Here is a 14,624-nt window from a genome sequence, read left to right as displayed (position 1 = left end):
GAGTCGGACACGACTGAAGCGACTTAGCAGCAGCAGCAATGCCATCAGGTCCTTGTCCCTTTCTGGGCTTCATCCGCATGCTTTCTTCAGAGAAGTTAATGGAGCTGCTCAAGATGCAGCTTTCTTTTCATCATTCTCCTACACCAACCATGGCCTGCAGCCTGGTCCTCTTCATGGAGATGTTCAATCGCTCAGTCGTGTCCAACTCTTTGTGACCCCCATGAACTGCAGCACGCCAGGCTTCCCTGTCCTTCAGTATCTCTTGGAATTTGTTCATATTCATGTCTCTTGAGTCAGTGATGCTATCTAACCATTTCATCCTCTGCTGCCCTCTTCTCCTTTTGCCATCAATCTTTCCCAGCATCAGGGTCTGTTCCCTGGTTGACTCTTTGCATCAGGTAGTCAAAGTGCTAGAGCTTCAGCTTCAGCATCAGTCCTTCCAATGAATATTCAGGGTTGATTTCCTTTAGGATGGACTGGTTTGATCTCCTTGCAGTCCAAGGGACTCTCAAGAGTCTTCTCCAGCACCACGATTCGAGGGCTTCCTAAATAGCATCAGCTGCTCACTTACAGACCATATAGCACAGCATTCCTTAAACTTGGCTGCCCCTTAGAGGGGCAAAACAAAACAACACAAAACCCCTGGGAAACAAAACAGAACAATACTATGCCTGGCACCACTCTTCAGCTGTTCTCAAATGTTGCCGCATATCACAGAAGAGAGTCCCCTGACAGCTAAAAAGATTACAGAACCAAAGGTGCTGCATGCGAAAAGTCCTGGCCCTTTGTATTTTCACCAAGTTCTCCAGGACATCCTGATAGCACCCAAGACCGAGACAGACCACAGTACTAGATAAGCTAAATCTGAATCTTAGAGGGGCACCCAGGTGATTTTTTTTCAGGTCATCATGATTTTTTCTTTTATTCTGTGAATGTGGTGAATTAATTTTTATTGTGGTAAAATGTATATATTTACCATTTAAACACTTTTTAAAATTTACAGTTCTGTGCCATTGAATATATTCACAGTGTGGTATAACCATCACCATCGTCTATATCCAGAACATTTCCATCATCCCAAACTCTCCATTACCCTCTCTCCCTCTGGCCCATGGGAACCATCTTTCTACTTTCTGTCTCCATGAATTTGCCTATTCCAAGTGTCTCATATAATTGAAAACATACAATATTTGTCTTTCTGTGTCAGAGCATAATGTTTTCAAGTTTCATTCCCAGTCGATTTTAAGGGGTAACCAAGATTGAGAAAACACTGAGATGGCTCCACAGCCACTCACCCCTGTTAGTGTGTCCTGTTTCCTGCAGAGAGCTGCCCTTGACTCTGGTTTCTGAGCACCTTCCTATGGCAGTTTGCAGTACCTGGTTCCTATGGAAAAGATCCTGCAACCTGTTACTGCTCACATCAGCAACTCCCCATCACTAGTGAATATCAGGCACCTGTGTTCTGCTGTAGACACACAAGCTTCTCTAATTACGCCTTGGTAACTTTGGGCAGGTGTCTAAACCTGTGCCTCAGTTTCCTCATCTGTAGTTTGGGAATATATGATTATAATGAGAATTAAATAAATTAATACATCTAAAGCACTTATAAGAGTGCCTGATACTTAATAAGCACCTACCCATTAAGTATGTGTTAGAGAGAAAGCAGACAAAAAACAGAAAAGTACATGGTGGGAGTTGGAAGATCTGTGGGGTGAGAAGGGGCTGTTGACGTTCACGTATCTCTACTGAATTCTCTTGATAGCTGTGTTATTTTCTTGAACAAGTTATATATGAGTTGGTTTGCTTGTCTGCAAAATGCTAATGAAAATATTATACATTCTTGGTTCTAAGTATTACTGTTTACAAATCTTTTACATTTAAATTTTGAAATGATTTGGGAAGTGTGGGTAACAACTGATGCCTCCCTAGAAGCTGTCATTAAATTCATGCAGGAACTGCTGTTCCTGAATTTATGATAATATTTACCCAACAAGGCTGCTGCAGAGATTTAATAAGAGAATGTATGTGAAAAATGCTTTGTAAAGTGTAAAACGGGCTTCCCAGCTGGCGCTAGTGGTAAAGGACCTGCCTGCCATCGCAGGAGATGTAGGAGATGTGGGTTCAATCCCAGGGTCGGAAGATCCCCTGGAGGAGGGCACGGCTACCCACTCCAGTATTCTTGCCTGGAGTATCCCATGGACAGAGCAGCCTGGCAGGCTATGGTTCATTGGGTCACAAAGAGTCAGACACAACTGAAGTGACTTCGCACACACATACACAGTGTAAAACATTATTCATAATGTTCTCAAAAGTGGAAGTGCAGTAACTTTGTGTAGAACAGGACGTGTCATAAAGCACTTTGTGAACTGTTAGGTGTAGTATATCTTAAGAGGTGTATATGGGTCAGTTTTAGCTAGGTGTTTTCCCCCATAATGCTGATGCTGGGAAAGACCCTGATGCTGGGAATGATTGAAGTCAGGAGGAGAAGGGGATGACAGAGGATGAGGTGGTTGGATAGGATCACCAACTCAATGGACATGAGTGTGAGCAAGTTCCGGGAGTTGGTGATGGACAGGGAAGCCTGGCGTGCTGCAGTCCATGGGGTCGCAGAGTCGGACACAACTCAGCGACTGAACTGAACTTTCCCCCATGAAGTTACTGTTGGTTTTGCTTCTCTTGAGCAGTGGTAGAGTACTAAAGTGATTTTCTTCCTATAACTGATTTTCTTATCTCACCTCTTCTAGCAGGAGCAGTTTTCTCATCTCCGATGAACTTAGCTGTAAGTCTTGCAGGCGTAACCATTCCATGGGGCGGTAGTGCAGTGTCTTGACTTTTAGTCCAAACTGTGCTCCTGACTGTGGACAAATCTGTGCCTCAGTTTCCCCGTCTATAAAACTGAGTTAGTTTACATTTTAGCAGCCCTTCTAGCTTTATTCTTCCAGCATCCCTGGGATTACATAGCTGGGTCCCTGCGTTTCTCACTGAGGTCTGTGAGGACTACCTGGTGACACGGGGGGCCAGGTGTGCTGCTACTATTCTAATTGCCTGTGTCTGTCCTCTAGGGAACATCCCTGGCTCGGCCGTGCTGGTGTTTGACATCCACGTGATTGACTTTCACAACCCGTCAGACTCCATCAGCATCACCTCCCACTACAAGCCCCCTGACTGCTCAGTGCTGAGTAAAAAAGGGGATTACCTCAAGTATCACTATAATGCCTCACTTCTGGATGGGACCCTGCTGGATTCCACGTAAGGACAGCAGGGATCGGTGGGGTGTGAGCCTGGTGGATAACAGTCGGTATTCCTGTGGCCCCCCTTTTCTTTTCCCCAGATACTCATTGAGGGCTTTATTTCCATGCATTTTGCACTGTGTATCTTAAGTGTACATCACTACTCTGGTACATTGTTCTAAGAGTTCCCTCTGAACGGTCTCATCTTGACCCCTTGAAACTGTCTGAAAAGATCTCGTAACTACTGTCTTTAAAAGTTAACCCACAGATAAAATCCAAGCTCCAGAGTCTCTCTGGAGGCACGTGAGGCTCTCCTGTCAGCTCCGTTCTGCCTCAGCAGTCTCGTCTTCTGCTGAGGTCCATCTTCCGCCTCCCGGGGGTGCCATGTGCTGTGGTGCAGGATGTGCACTGCATTCATCCTTCCTTCTGGCCAACTTCTGCCCTGGTCTAAGCACCTTCCCTTTTCGCAAGGTCTTTGCCTAGATCCTAGGAAGAATCAACTGTTCTCAATTCTGTAGTCTCATAATGTTTTATGTATTACCTGCCTTTTAGTTGGGGGCTTCCCAGGTGGATCAGTGGTAAAGAATTCGCCTGCCAATGCATGAGACACAGGAGATGCGGGTTTGATCCCTGGGTCAGGAAGATCCCCTGGAGAAGGAAATGGCAACCCACTCCAGTATTCTCACCTGGGAAATCCCATGGACAGTGGAGCCTGGTGGGCTACAATGCATGGAGTCACTAAGAGTCGGACATAGCTTAGAGATTGAGCATGCACACACACCTTATAGTTGTTTTTGTTTCTATCACTGTTGCTGGTCTGAACACCTTAGATACTCAACATGTTTATTCATCTTTTTACTCCTTACACTTAGCCCAGAACATAACGCAAAGGAAGTATTTTATAAATGTTAATTGAGATGAATCTAAAACCATATTACTAGGAATCAACAGTGTATACTAGTACCATGCAGGTAAAAGGAGCTTTGCTCCTTATGTATCTGAACCTTTAGATTATCTATGGACATGAAAGTTGCTCAGTCATGTCCAATTCTGCAACACCATGGACTGTAGCCTGCCAGACTCCTCTGTCCATGGAATTCTCCAGGCCAGAATACTGGAGTAGGTAGCTGTTCCTTTCTTCAGGGGATCTTCCCAACCCAGAGATTGAACCCAGGTCTCCTGCATTACAGGCGGATTCTTTACCATCTGAAAGTGAAAGTGAATTCGCTCAGTCGTGTCCAACTCTTTGAGACCCCATGGACTGTAGCCTACCAGGCTTCCCCGTCCATGGGATTCTCCAGGCAAGAGTACTGGAGTGGGGTGCCACTGCCTTCTACAGGGGAATCTTCCCGACCCAGGGATCGAACCCAGGTCTCCCTCACTGGAGGCAGAGGCTTTAACCTCTGAGCCACCAGGGAAGATATTACCATCTGAGCCGAGGTTATATGCTGTTCTCTTTGGGAAGGAAACATTTTCAGCCTTTCTTTGTGTCTCCATATAAGTACATCCATTTTTGTCCTGAGCCTGGCTTAGAATCCTAAGTTTAGTCTTCAAAAGAAAGAACAGCTTCATATAAATATGTGCTACTGCACTTATTCTAGATGGAGAGAGTCTTATCTCCTTCTCACCCATCCCTTTGTCTTCTAGCCTCAGGAGACAGGGTGTGGCTGGGTGTGGAGAGCTTGAGGGACATACTCCTCATTCTCTCTGGTGCTGTGAGACCTAAAGCATTTCATGTATTTCATCAGATCTAAAATGTGTTGGTTGTTAGAAGCATCATTTTATGTATCTCAAGAAACGAAGAACGCTGTCAAAAAATAACAACATGATGTCTGTTGTAAGATGTATCCCAAATCAAAAGAAATTAAAATGTGAAAAAATATGCATTATAGAATCAATGAAATATGCTCTAGCTCCTGGAGCCCAGATTTACAGGAGAATCTAGCTTACAACAAACTTCACTGCACTAATGGTTGGAAACTTGTGGAGGACAGTGGGGAAGAAGCATGGCTTGCATTTGTTCTGGGTTCAGTGAGCTTGTGCAGGGGAAAACGAGGTTAGGACAGCCTGTAAGACCGATGGCCAGCTGTCATTGCTGGCCTGACGTTCCTATTCTTGTTGGTCCTCCTACAGCTTTGGAAAGGGGAAGTGGGGGTGGGAAATGAACAAAGGAATTTCTTCTTTGGTGGATCAGGATATGCGTCTCTTGTGGGGTGGGGAAATCCGTCTTCCTGCTTCTGAGGCGTGTTTGGCGGATGCACAATATTCTTACAGAGCATGCAGAAGCCACGTGACGCTCCTTCCTCTTCCCAGAGGCTCCATTCTGAACCACTGGAGTCATCTATGTCACGTGTACACTGACACGAAAGAGCAGTGTCTGGGCGTCCCTGCGGGTTCTCTTCTGGGCGGAAGTTTCAGAGTAACAGGGTCGTGGGAAGTGCGGCAGGCGAAGGCTTACCTGTGTGTGGGAGGAGCCTCTTCTGGAGGACGGGGCCTGGCGCCACCCGAAGCCCACGTGGGCTCTATTCACAGCTTGGCAGGTGCTGCTGCTGTTGCTCATTGATCGGGACTGGGAGAGTGGGACCGGAGAGAGGGGAACGTGGGTGGAGAGCCAGAGAGGGCTGCCTGTAGGCAGGAAGCAGGAAGCTTGCACCGAACGGGAAGCCGGGAATACACAGAAGGAATGAGGAGAATGTCTGAGACAAAAACTGGCAAATCAAAAATAAAAGTATGACTTGAGGGAAAAGAATGAGCTGAGTTTTCAGAGATGACATGTAAAAACAAGTTGCTTGCTTAGAGGGTTGTCTTCATGTGTGTTGAAACTGGCCTCAGAAAAGAATAAACACTTGTTATTTGATAACTCAATGAGTTCTTGCATATTCTGTACGATTTTGAAACCCAATAGTCCCATGGGAAGTTGCCCAGGGTCCCTGGAGAGAGGCAGTGTGAGGGCGCCTCTGTGCTGCTGACAAAGGAGGGGTTGTGTTGGGTAGGGCAGAGGAGAGCCCTCCCTCAGGCCTGGGGCCAAGGCATCCAGTGTGCTGGAACTGGCTTTGTTTCCCTTTCAGCCCAGGTAGGACAGATGCAAACGCTGTTTTGGCCCTTCGTCTGCGGGAGGCTAGGAAGCCTGAGAACAGGAGGTGGCCCATGGGGCGGTACCTTCCTTGTTGTCACCACCTGGTGATGGATATCAAGGGGGCACCAAGAGAGCCAGGAGGCATTTCTTCTTTGGATTTGAAGAATATTCCCATTGTTTGCTTTTAGGAAGTGATAGGAATGCATCAATTTGAAAATAGATTTACTTTCAGTACTGATTGAGGTGACTTTTATTTGGATTCCCTAGGGATTTTGGGCCTCAAGGCTCATTAAAACCATGGCCCAAGTTAACTGTTATTATTCTGGAGTCATAGAGTGTTACAGGCACAAGCACGTTGCACTCTCAAGGCTGTCCATTTATTGAGCTCTTGATGCTTGCCTTCCTCCGTGCCAACCATATTATTTGCTATTTAGAATGTCCTGTGCGATAGCTGTTATTATCTCTATTTTATAGATGAGGAAACTGTAAAATTTTATTTCTGTGAGATTAAGTGGCAGAACCAGGATTCAGACTCAGGTCTGCTGAATGCAAATCTGGGTCTTAACTACATTACATATTTTTAAAATTTTCTTGTAAATTTCTGACAAAAATTTCAGAACACTGACTAGAACTTAGTGACTTAGGTATTTATGCATATACCACTTGTTTTGCCAAATGTTCCTGTACGGTCTTTTATAGCAAGAGGGTTCATTGCAGTATGCCCAAAACTCTCAACCAGTTCCTCAGTCGTCCCTTGATTTTCACCTTGAAACTTTTGACGATTGCAGGCTGGTTGTTTTGCAGACTGTCCCTCAGTGTGGGTTTGTGTCCTTATGATTCCGCAGGAATTCTGTATCTTTGGCAGAAAGATTACAGAAGTGACATGTTCTCAGAAAGACATGCTTAAGTACCAGTGGGTTGATGGCCTAACCAGAGATTCTTCTGTTTCATTTTCAGGTGGAATTTAGGCAAAACGTATAACATCGTTTTAGGATCTGGACAGGTCGTGTTGGGAATGGATATGGGTCTCAGAGAGATGTGCGTTGGAGAGAAGCGGACTGTGATCATTCCGCCCCACCTGGGCTACGGCGAGGCTGGCGTGGGTGAGTCTGTAACAGTAGTAAAAGGCGTCTGGGACACGGTCATTGTATTTTGTGCTTTTTGAGGTTCTAACACAACATGTTTCTTCCATTTAAAACCCCAACCCAGAAAATCTTTATTCAAGTCTTTAGCATTTTTGTTTCAAGACCCTATGAATTCGGTGTGAGTACCATGTTAATGGGATTAAGCAGGGGTTTCTGTGAAAAAACAAAAACAAAAACCCCTTGACTCTTCAAACCCATGTGTGGGAAATGTCACTGAAAGGGGTTCCCAGGTGAGCTAGGTGCTTCCTTGGGAAACTGTTTCCTGGGACAGTGGAATGCTGAACCTATAAGCTATCTAAGAAAATTTCCTTGTGGAAAAGATTGGTGTAAAGTTCTGGAAATACTAGTGGTATGTTGCCCTCACAGCTATTATGGTTTGATTCTGATTTTGGCCAAAATGAACCCTCCTCATGGGGTTTGGTCGGAACCCCTTCTTTTTCAGTTCTTGTACTTCTGCTGTCTGGAGATGGAGTAGATGGGAAGTGCTAATTTACAGAAGTGATAGGCACTTTGGATTGATTTTTTCAAAATTTTTAAATAATTGGAAAAGATATACTCTATGCTATTTTCCCCAATCTGAGAAAAAACACTTAAAAAAAAATGTATCCTGTAAGACTATACTCCCATGACATATAATTACAATATATAATTTAAAATAATGCACATTACATTTATTTATAGTCACATACTTATAAGTTAATTTGGGCCCATAGTGTGTATACTGTTCTAGAATTTGTGTTTACAAATCATATCATGGCTCATGATTTTAAGGCATAACGTATTATTCTTAAAGTTCCGTGGTTAAATTTATTCAAAAGTTCTACCATTGTGGTCTCTGCTAGTTGCTTTTAAACTTCTTTTCACCAAGACACAGTAAGAATTACATTTTATCTCCCAATTAGTGTTATGCATAAGCATACAATTTATACCTCGTGTATGGATACATATGGGCTTCCCTGGTGGCTCAGTGGTAAAGAACCCGCCAGCCAGTGCAGCAGCTGAGGGTTTCATCCCTGCCCCGGGAAGATCCTCTGGAGAAAGGAATGGCAACCCACTCCAGTATTCTTGCCTAGAGAACCCCATGGATACAAGAGTCTGGTGGGCTACAGTCCATGGGGTCACAAAGAGTTGGACGTGACTTAATGACTGAGCAACAACAATAATACGTATAGCTTTAGTTTTATATGATTAGAACTAAGTTTCATAAAATAGTATCTATCCTTTCTATGTATCATGTACTCTGATTTTATTCTATCCCTAATTTAAAAAAACGTTGGTCACCATCCTTTAAATTGATTTGAGACTCACTACCTACAGTTTGGAAAACCCACTTGCTGAGGCTGAACTTTTTTGCTGTCCCAAGAGATGCCTCCATCCATGAGGCAGCCAGAGCCTGGGTGCTGGGGCAGGGGGCAGAGGGGCGTGCTCGCTGCCTTGTCGTTAACGCCACCTCCACCCCTGTCCTGTGGCAGATGGAGAAGTGCCCGGCAGTGCCGTGCTGGTGTTTGACATCGAGCTGCTGGAGCTCGTGGCTGGCCTGCCAGAGGGGTACATGTTCGTATGGAACGGTGAGGTGTCAGCCAACCTCTTTGAAGAGATTGACAAGGATGGTGATGGAGAAGTCCTCCTGGAAGAGGTAACTGACCTTGTTGAATAGAAGTGGGGCCCAAGGAGCTCAGGGAAACTCCCTGGGCTGGGGCACCCATCCTGAATGTGAACCCACTCAGAGGGTGGATACCGCTGCTTGCTCCTTGTGATCTGTAAACTGCATGCTCGTGTGTTAGGCGCTGGTGCAAACACACCAAGTCTTCTAAGTCGAAGCTCACAGTTCCTGTTTGAAGAAACTGAGGCCCGGAGAAGTTCAGGGGTTGATTCCATGGCTCACAGATCTAGACTCAGTTCTTCATTCCTGGGTGTTTGCTGCGGCCTGCATGGTGCTAAGTGTTTTTCACATATATTATCTTGCTTGGCCCTCATGACAGCCATGTAATCACCCCTATTTTTCAGAAGAAAACAGCTGTGCACAGAGAAGGTGAATGGCTTGCTCAAGTTTGCACAGCTGTCCAGTGGTTTGTAGATGTCTCAATCATCTAGGTCCTGTGTTGTCTCTCCTGTATGAGACACCCCTTTGTGGAGCCGGGCAAGAGAGTCTTTGTCTTGTCGCAGCTCTGGGGAGTTTCAGGTCTCTGCCTGTTCCCATCTCCTTGTTCAAGGACGTGTCTCCAGCCTCCTCCCCTTTCCTCTTCTGTCATCCACATTTTCCCAACTACTGGACCATTCCCATTAGCTTAAGAGCATGCTGCTGTTTCCCTTATTAATGCATCTTTCCTTTTTTTTTTTTTTTTTTGCTGTCTTTACAGCAGAAGCCTCAAGAGTTGTCTGTCCTTCCTGCTTCCAATTCCTTTCTTCCTAATCTCTTTTACACCCAGTCCTGTTGGGTTTTTATCCTCCACGCCACTGAACTTGGTTTCTTGCTCAGGCACTGAACCCAATGGTCACTTCTCAAGCTTACTTTAGCACAGCTGTTTCCTTTTTGAGATGCCTTCTTTTCCTGGCTTCCGCCTCACAGTTTCTCCAGGTTCCTTCTGCCTCACTTGTAGCTGCTTCTCCCAGGGCTTTTCAGAGTGGAGGGCCCCAGGCTAAGTCCTGAACTTTGCTCTCCTCCCCCTTGATGTCATCCCTTGGTGACCTCCTCCTGTCCTAAGGCTTTATCGTCTTCATCCTGTTGGCTTCCAGATTGGCAGCTCCGGGCCTGTCTTCTGTCCTCTTCACACTAAGGTATCAGCTGCCCACTTGACATTGTCATTCACTGAACCCCCCATATCCACCCCCCAAACTTGCTTCACCCAAAGCCTTTCCCATTTCATTTGATGACAGCATTTCCCTTCCAGTTGCTCAGGTGAGAACACCCAGCCATCTCTCCTCTCTTCTCTCACAGGCTAAATTAAATCCATCAGGAAATTATTCTAGCTGTTTCTTGAAAATATACCCAGAACCTGACCACTTCTCACCACCCCCGCTCCATAGTACCTCAATCCAGTGTCCGTCACCTCCCGCTTGGACCTCTGCAGAGGTCTTCCTGCTCACACCCTTGCCCCTCAGAGCAGCCAGAGTGGTCCTTCTAAAACGCGAGTTGGAGCAGGGCCCGCTTCATCTCAGAACTCTGCAGAAGCCTCCTGTCAGGCAGCATCCCGCAGGCCCAAAGCCTTGTAGTTGTCCAGCCTGGAGACTGCAGAAAGAGCCTGGAGGTGGTGACAGAGACATCAACAACTTACTGAACAGGGATCTTCCATGTCTGCAGCGAAGGCCCTGGAGTGACACCCCCACAGTGTATGGCAGATGGGACATAGCAGGAGCCTTTACTACCTGGGGGAGAAGGAGGCTACCGTTAATAGGGGAATTAATGTCAGGTTGGCTCATCAGTTACCAAGGAAACCAGAAGCTAGGACACGACCCTCATAGGCCCTCAGGTTAGACCATCATGAGGGCAGATATTTCCCTTTAATAAACTAGCAGGTGGAGCTGTTTTGGCATAAAGAGGAAAGCAATCACTAGCTGGGGCAGGGTTTCTTGTGAGTAGGGTGTTGGTGAAGCAAGGGCTGGCCGAGCAGTAAGAGAACAGCTGTATTTGTTGGCCTAACCATACATCCCTTCATCTTCAAAGTCTTTACAGCGGCCCACAAGGGCCCCACAAGGCCCTCCGCCACCTGCTCGCTGTCCTGTCCTTCCGTCGACTGTCCCTTTGCTGTGCTGTAAACACACTGGGGATGTGTCCACCTGGGGCCTTTGCACTGGCTGTTCTCTGCTCAGCAGACATTTCCCCTAGGTAACTGTTGGGCTTGTTCCCTCACTTCCTTTAAGCCTCCATACACACTTCTCTTTAGCACTGTGCTTTTACCCTGACCACCAAATTGATACTTAAACCAATTCCCCTGGCTGTACTCTTGATCTTCCTGACTTGGCTGACTTTCCTTTCTCTGGAGCATTTTATTTTCTAACTTAATATGTAGTTTACTTACCTTTTGAATGTTCCTTTTTTAGTGTTTGCATAGTATTCTAAATGTCCCTTTTTAATAGTATATCTTTTCCACTAGTGTATGCTAGAATTACAAGAGCAGGATGTTTTGTTTATTGATGAATCTTTAGGCTCTAGAATGCTGCTCAGCATACAGTAGACAGTAGGTTTTTATTGTATGAATGAATGAATTTTCAGAGGCAAGGATGATTAGGGGATCAGCTGTAGGTGGAAAACTAAGTGTTGATTTAGGGAAACAGGATAGTTCCAGTGACTGCTAGGTACTAGCTGCCTGGAACCTAAGCACTCCCATAGTCATTTTGTCCAAGGTTTTTAGCCTGCATCCAGAGGTTAAAAGCCATCCCCAGTGGCTCAGAGGTAAAGAATCTGCTTGCAGTGCAGGTGATGCAGGAGATACGGGTTCCACCTCTGGGTCAGGAAGATTCCCTGGAGGAGGGCATGGCAACCCACTCCAGTATTCTTGCCTAGAGAATCGCATCGACAGAGGAGCCTGGTGGGCTACATATAGTCCATGGGATCACAGAGTTGGACGCGATTGAAGTGACTGAGCACGCATGCTGGAGGAAAAAAATCAAGATCATATAGCTCAGAAGATTTTGTCTGTTCTGCTGGCTCAGACTCAAATTCCAACCCCACTGTCCCAGGACCGCCTTGTTTAGGCTCCAGCTTGGTGTCTTTGGCTATCCTGTCTCATGGTCTGTACTGCCCCTTTCTCTCCAGTTCTCAGAGTACATTCATGCCCAGGTGGCATCTGGAAAAGGGAAACTCGCTCCTGGATTTGATGCTGAGATGATCGTGAAGAATATGTTCACCAACCAGGACCGAAATGGAGATGGGAAGGTCACGGCTGAGGAATTTAAACTCAAAGACCAGGAGACAAAACATGATGAACTCTAAACCTGACATGAGCCACTTGCATGATACCAAGCCCCCTGTTGTGGCAGAATGTGCACTGAGGGTGCGAGGGTCTCTCAGAAGGGGAATGGTCAGCAAGTAGTAGGTGGGTCACGTAGCACCTGGGACATGCATTGGGGTGGGTTGATATACACGGTGAGAATTTTAGGCTGATGCCAGTGATACTAAATAAAATCAGTGCAGGGACCTTAGCATGGGTGGTGTAGAACATTGAAAATGCTGCATTGTCAGCTATTGTTTTGTGAGCCTTCTGGGTAGGTGGTTTGTTATTAAAGGAAAATAGCATCATACAGAAGTTGTAATCATCTTGGAGGGAACAGAGGAAAATGTGTCTGGGATATCTACATAAAGAGGGTTAAAAATGTTAACTTGCTGGTGTTTTCAAAATGTTCTCCAGGTGGTTAGAAAAGAGAGGGCCGGCCCCATCAGCATTCCCAGATAGCCCCAGGAAACTTCTTAGCAGTCTGTACGAGACCTGGTAATGCCCAGTCTCCACCATGCCTACACACACACACACACACACACACACACACACACACACACACACCTGGTAATGCCCAGTCTCCACCATGCCTACACACACACACACACACACACTCACACCTAGTAATGCCCAGTCTCCACCATGCCTACACACACACACATCTGGTAATGCCCAGTCTCCACCATGCCTACACACACACACACACACACACACCTGGTAATGCCGTCTCCACCATGCCTACACACACACACACACTCACACCTGGTAATGCCCAGTCTCCACCATGCCTACACATACACACACACACACACCCCTCTGATAATGCCAAGTCTCCACCATGCCTACACACACCCACACCCACCCACCTACACCTGGTAATGCCCAGTCTCCACCATGCCTACTCACACACACACCTGGTAATGCCCAGTTTCCACCATGCCTACACACACACACACACACACACACACACCCCTCTGATAATGCCAAGTCTCCACCATGCCTACACACACAAACACCCACCCACACCTGGTAATGGCCAGTCTCCACCATGCCTACACACACCCACACCCACCCACCTACACCTGGTAATGCCCAGTCTCCACCATGCCTACACACACACACACACGAAACTTCTTAGCAGCCTGTTCAAGACCTGGTAATGCCCAGTCTCCACCATGCCTACACACACACACACACACACACACACCCCTCTGATAATGCCAAGTCTCCACCATGCCTACACACACAAACACCCACCCACACCTGGTAATGGCCAGTCTCCACCATGCCTACACACACCCACACCCACCCACCTACACCTGGTAATGCCCAGTCTCCACCATGCCTACACACACACACAACTTCTTAGCAGCCTGTTCAAGACCTGGTAATGCCCGGTCTCCACCATGCCTATACACACACACACACACACACACACACACACACACTTCTCTGGTTAATTACATCCCACGTTGTTGTGGTCCTCCTATTGGCCAGGTAACTTGGAGGTTAAAAAGAAAGTCAGTGGACCAAACATAAGGCATGTTGTACCATGAGAATTTGATTCTGCATTTGTCATGTAAGATTGTTTGCTTTGCTCTTTCTTATTCCCATCACTCTATCCCATAGCACCCTCTCTTCCCACCCTGAATCCTTTGATCAGATAGAAACAAGTAGGGCTGATGGCTCAGCCACACTCGAGTTCTCTCACTGTAGCCAAGACAGAAATGTCATCCCAACAGGTGAGCATAAACAAAGTGATGTATTTCTGTCACCCCTCTGTCTGGAGAGGGAAGTGCCCTAAGGCCTGGGGGCCTCTCTCTGTGTAGGACACTGTGCCTGCTGACCTGTCCTCATGCAGTAACCACCTTGCTGCCTATGTCTCCTCATGGTGGTGGCACTCACTCTGAAGTAACCAATGATTTTCCTTTTGAAGTGACTTTGACTAATTTAAACTATTTTGTACTGATATAGCCGAGATAGTTCCTGAAAATGCTGTGCACTCATTCAGTGGAACAAATGTTGGAAAATGAATTTTTCATATATAAAATATTGAATTATCAGGTTTTGTGTTTTATTTGAAGGCTCATTTCCCCCATAAGAATACGCCATGCCTCCAGAATCCCCTTGGTTAAAAACTCAGCAGGACTGAGTTGAAAGAAGTAGAAGATCGCTGTACAGTAGAAAGAGGGTGTATCTGTCAGGGTCTTGGCTGGAAACATACACTCAAGTGGGCCTT

General features: G+C 46.3%; 1 protein-coding gene across 1 annotated transcript in view; it reads left to right on the top strand.

The window, feature by feature from the left end:
• Positions 1-14,379, top strand: part of FKBP9 (FKBP prolyl isomerase 9) — a 44,036-nt gene extending 29,657 nt beyond the window's left edge. The window contains exons 7-10 of the mRNA XM_068972597.1: positions 3,063-3,249; positions 7,264-7,409; positions 8,924-9,087; positions 12,208-14,379. Of these exons, the coding sequence (XP_068828698.1) occupies positions 3,063-3,249; positions 7,264-7,409; positions 8,924-9,087; positions 12,208-12,384 (674 nt within the window). The 3' untranslated portion in view covers positions 12,385-14,379. The remainder of the gene's footprint in view (positions 1-3,062; positions 3,250-7,263; positions 7,410-8,923; positions 9,088-12,207) is intronic.
• Positions 14,380-14,624: the final 245 nt, after the last annotated feature.

This window comes from Capricornis sumatraensis, chromosome 5 (assembly GCF_032405125.1).
Source record: "Capricornis sumatraensis isolate serow.1 chromosome 5, serow.2, whole genome shotgun sequence".
Classification (NCBI taxonomy): domain Eukaryota; kingdom Metazoa; phylum Chordata; class Mammalia; order Artiodactyla; family Bovidae; genus Capricornis; species Capricornis sumatraensis.
The sequence above is the reverse complement of the archived record's forward strand: the minus strand, read 5'-3'. Positions and strand labels throughout refer to the sequence as shown.